Below are 4,911 nucleotides of genomic sequence, written 5' to 3'. Positions count from 1 at the left end.
AGGTCTCATGCCTCAACCTCCCTTGCCCGTCAGCGGTATGCTGTTGTCCCTCCCGCCGATGTCGATTCGTCCCCTCGGGGGCAGAATCCTGGATGAGATTGTCCAGATGGAAGGGATCGGGGTTTGGGACGTTGACGTTGTTGTTGTTGCCGGCCATGACGATCGTAGGATGGATTAGCTTTGATCTTGTTTGTTAGCGCCACTGATCGTACCTGATCAGAAGAATCGTCACGGGCTGCTCGGAACTGGGTCTTCGAGGAGTGAGAGGGGGGTGTACCTGCAAGGTACTCCGATGCTAAAGTAAGGAAACGAGCAAAGGAGCGCAAGTACAAGCTAAGAGTTAGAAAGAAGTGAATACCTGACCCTCTAGTGAAAGAGGGTATTTATAGCCCCCAGCGCTGGGCCATGATCTCGCTATTTGGGTTGGATGCCCAGGCCCAATTAGGAGACTGTCAGGTTTCTTGGACGGAAATATCGGAGGTGCGTGAGTGCCCTCTGTCCTGGTTAACCGCTCCGAAGTTTAAGGGAGACGCGGTCTTTTAGGGACCACGTGGACTCCGCATTATTCGGGGGGTTGGATGTGAAACGATCCCTACGAGGAGCGGGGTCCTCGGCGGAGAAGGTGCTTGCGGAGAGCAGGGTCCTCGGCATAGAGGATGCTCGCGGGGAGCATCCTTAACGGGCGTCAGACAGTTCACGAGGAGCGTTATGTCGAGCATAGTGGAGACGAGCACTTCAGGCCCAATTATGGGGCACAGAGGGGTTTGGGCCTCTAAGGCTAAGTGGGCCGAAAATAGATTGGGCTTAATCTTGGCCCAGTCCAGAACACTTTGTTTCAAAAATTTTAAATGATCCATTGAAGGCCCAAATTTATGGTCAAAATTAGGTTCCTAGTAGTTTTTATAAACTGCGGATTGACCCGGATTCCATATTTAGATCTGAATTTCACCGAACCCATCCGTTTATCCACCCCAACTTCTGCTAGCTTTTACGAATACTACTACAGTAATGTTTTTTTTTGACAAATCTACAGTAATATATTTGATACTACTATTTCATACAATATTATTGAATTTAGGATGTGAATGGATTTAAAAAACACTGGACTCCAGATAATAAATGCGATGATACTTATTGAGTAGAATAAATTTATTGAAGGAAGAATACGATGGAAAAGCAAGTGACAGGCCTGGCGTGTGAAAGTATTCTCATGGTCTTTGTTTTGAGCACCCGTGTCTTTTTTTAATTGTACTAGTACTACTAGTTGTTGCCTTTATCACGAGTTCGTTCATCGATGCAAGTTTCTATCACGGGTCCCGCATCGATTTATGTTTCTCTCTTATTTTCTCAATGCAACCATACAAGAGAAAATAATACACATTCCCTTCATTTTCTCTTCTCTCAAAAAAAGTAAAGAATATCTATGGCTTAAACAATAACACAACAAATCGGTAATCTCATTCCAACATATATATATACCAACAATTTCCAACAATATGCCCACATACATAAACAACATTAATCTTACCTAGCCTTCTGAGGTGAATGATCTGTAACAACAACATTTGTAAACAAATTTTTTAAACTAAGAAAGTTTCTTTTGCTGCTTGTCCTTCCATTCTTTGATATTAGCATCTATCTTTGCCTTCACATTTGCCTCAAATCCAGGATATGGTTCATATCCAATTGTTGTTTGAAGAATCTACAAAAACAAATTAATATAATCATCTTCATTTTAATTTTCAATAAGTATGATACACATCCAACAAAAAGTATTATGAGAAAAAATAAAACTACCTCAAGAACCACAAAGAAAGGAGCCATTAGAAATGCTTGAGCAAGGTTGTCCAATAGAGCTGGTGCACGTTTCTGACAGAAAATTGATAGTACAACAATAAGTGAATAGTGAAAAATGTACTATGATTAACAAAGAGTCACTTCCGCAAAAACGATTTCGACAAAATGGTATCAGAAAGTGCCGATAATAATAAAAAAATAAATTATTGTTAATTCACACCGCAACAACCACAATATGTGTCGTAACACTTGTTCGGACCAAAATCCCGACCAAAATCATAAAAGTCTTTATCGCAAATATTTTTTTTTTTATTTAAAACCTTGATAATTGATGGTTTTCAGAGATGAAGCAATAATTTACCTCAAATACACCATGGCCAATAAACTGTCCAGTCCAACACAACAACTGAGCAGCCAACACAATCTGAAAATATCATAGATTCATATACATCAATCGCGTAATTCTCAAAATAATTAACTGCAAATCACTAATCAAGAAACTAATTTCATGAACAACAATTAAATGAATGAATAAAGTACCTTCCAAGCGAGTTCGAAGCCGATGGAATCAGCGACGAAACTCGAAGAAACCCAACAAAGAAAAGTAAGAACAGCAACGAAGGAACCAGCTTTAAAATCCAAAGCAATATAGAAGAGGGAATAGAAAACGGTAAAGAAGAAACCGATGTTGAAAATCAAGACATGGGGAATAAGATTAAGGAGTGTTTGGGAAGGAGAGAAAATAGGAGGGGTAAAGTAAAGGAGAATAAGAGTGGTGAAGAGGATAGGCCAAACAAAGATTATGTGAATTATGATGTTAATTGGGTTGCTGTGATAAGAGCCATAGAAGGCAAAGTGCTTTTCCAGATCTAACAACCCCATATTTTTTTTTGTTATGAAAATTATAGATTAGTTTGAATTTTGATTGATTCAAAAAGGTTTTTTTATATTGTTTTCGATGGGTTGCGTATCAGAACTTGTTGTTTCGCTGGATTGGTAAAAGGGTTTTTTGGCACACGGGTTTGAACAGTATTATGATTAAATATATATGTGATCCGTAAATACTGTATGGGTATGGGATTTCTTTTTTGGTTTCATGCGTAAAATGTTGAACCTGACATGGCAAGCCAGTTGGATGTTTAGTTACTGCTAGCACACAATATCTTATTAAAAAAAGTTAATTTTCTTTTTTATATTTTATCTTTTTCTAGATAAATATGATTCATCATTTTGTCCATAAAATTTAAATATAAATATAATTTTAATCCCTTATTATATTTTATTTTTTATTAAGTTTTAACGTTGTTTTAACTGTCTACCGCTGTCTTTTCCATTTATAAGGATAGTATGTGTGATTACACGAAGAGGATATTAAATTTATATTAAAAAATATTTTTTAAAATTTTAATTTTTAATGTCTTTTTTATGAAAATTGATGTCACATCTAAATTTATAATATAGTATTGATTAGATTATACAATTAAAATTTTACATAATTTATAATTATTATATTTATAATGAAATGAATGAATAAATTAAGTTAAATTATAAAAAAGTCATTTTCTTATATTTTTTAATTAATAATAATATAAATCTTGTTCTATCATTTTTTTTGAATTATTTGTTTTTTTTTTCTAGAAGCCAAGTGGCTTTAATCATTTTTTCTATAGAATAGAATGTTTCAATTATATTTAATTTTTTTTAATAAAATTAATTAATTAAAATTATCAAAATTTAAAAGTTGTCATTGAAAATTTTGATTTAAGAAAAGATCTTTTCCATTTGTCAAGAGAAATGAAGTTTGTCAGGATAAAATTGGTTTGTACTTTATCCCAAAGATTTTGATGATATTAAAGTATTTAAAGAACAATTGGGTATATTATTTTATGCTCAAGTGTGTAGGAACATAGACTAAAATTTGTAATGGAAACAAAGTTTTGGCACTAAAAATTGAACATTGATGAGAAGCTTGTTGTTCATAAATTTGAAGAATTGGAACTTTAACATCAGACTCCTAAGACTCAGACTCTGAAGGAGGTCAACTTCCAAAGACTCCGACTCCGAAGAAGATCAACCTCTAAGGATTCGGACTCTGGAGACTCGGACTCTTAAGCTGGTCAAACGCAAGGAGCATGAAGACTCTAAAAGGTCATTATCAGACACAAAGGTCACTTGTCTTTTTTGATCACGAGCAAAACTCAATAAAAATTTGCACAGACATTAGGGATGGAACGAGTAATTCCTTTTGAAGCTAAGGAAATGCGTTTTTCCAGGAATTAACTATATCAAGCAACATCGCAACGTCTCTAATCAAAGCTTCTCCAAGACTCACTTGTGCAAGAAGTATTGTCCAATGACTCTTTTATGTCTCTCTCTATATAAGGAGCTGAAGACTTGAAGAAAACATAATGAGCTATTGACAAATAAGTTATTACTCTGTCAAATCAAAAGCACAAGTTTAACTTATAATTTCTTAACACTTGTATATTTTGAAAATTCTTAAGTCTTAAGAGTCTTTTCTGTTGTATTCTTTATACACCTCTGATTATATATCAAGCGTAATACTTAAACAATCTCATAACCAAGGAAAAGAATTCAAAGTTATGAGCTAGTTGATTGTATATCTAATGTAATACTCAACAATCTGAGAAAGGGATATATTTTCATTTTGTATGATTGTTGTCATACCCCAAAATTTGCCCATATCATTTCATCTTCAAGGGCTCAAGGCTCAAGGGTCCTTCTCAAGTAACAGTCTCCTAATCAAGGGTCTCGAAATTAGGGTTTGCAATTTATCAAAAGATTTTGAATCTCGAAGGCCTCAAATGGGTCTCAAGGTGTCTCATATGTCTAAAGGTATATCTATGTCAATTATCAAGCTTCTATTCCAAGGATTGCGCACTTAATGACTCAGATGATCGATAATCGACTATGCTGATCTAAAAGTCAACCATAGTCAAAATACAGTCAAACCTCGAGACTTTTGGTTAACATCAAGTGTGTGAGGTTATATCCATCATTTGATCAAAGGTTGATCATGATCCATCAAGAAAAAATCAGAAATGAACAAATGTAAAGGTTCAAAGTAGGGTTTTTTAGGAGAAAGTCAACTCA

General features: G+C 34.9%; 1 protein-coding gene across 1 annotated transcript; it reads right to left on the bottom strand.

Annotated features, from left to right (window-relative positions):
* Positions 1-1,436: 1,436 nt before the first annotated feature.
* LOC131639555 (2-hydroxy-palmitic acid dioxygenase mpo1-like) lies at positions 1,437-2,798 on the bottom strand. The gene is made up of 4 exons (XM_058910043.1): positions 2,338-2,798; positions 2,159-2,221; positions 1,798-1,869; positions 1,437-1,702 (listed from the first exon to the last, which is right to left on the bottom strand). Exons 1-4 carry the CDS (start codon positions 2,677-2,679, stop codon positions 1,586-1,588), a joined length of 594 nt encoding a protein of 197 aa, XP_058766026.1. The 5' UTR covers positions 2,680-2,798; the 3' UTR covers positions 1,437-1,585.
* Between the last annotated feature and the right edge of the window lie 2,113 nt (positions 2,799-4,911).

The sequence above is a fragment of the Vicia villosa genome, unplaced genomic scaffold (genome assembly GCF_029867415.1).
Source record: "Vicia villosa cultivar HV-30 ecotype Madison, WI unplaced genomic scaffold, Vvil1.0 ctg.002687F_1_1, whole genome shotgun sequence".
NCBI classification, from domain to species: Eukaryota; Viridiplantae; Streptophyta; class Magnoliopsida; order Fabales; family Fabaceae; genus Vicia; species Vicia villosa.
Note: the sequence above shows the minus strand (reverse complement) of the source record. Positions and strands in the feature narration are given on the sequence as shown.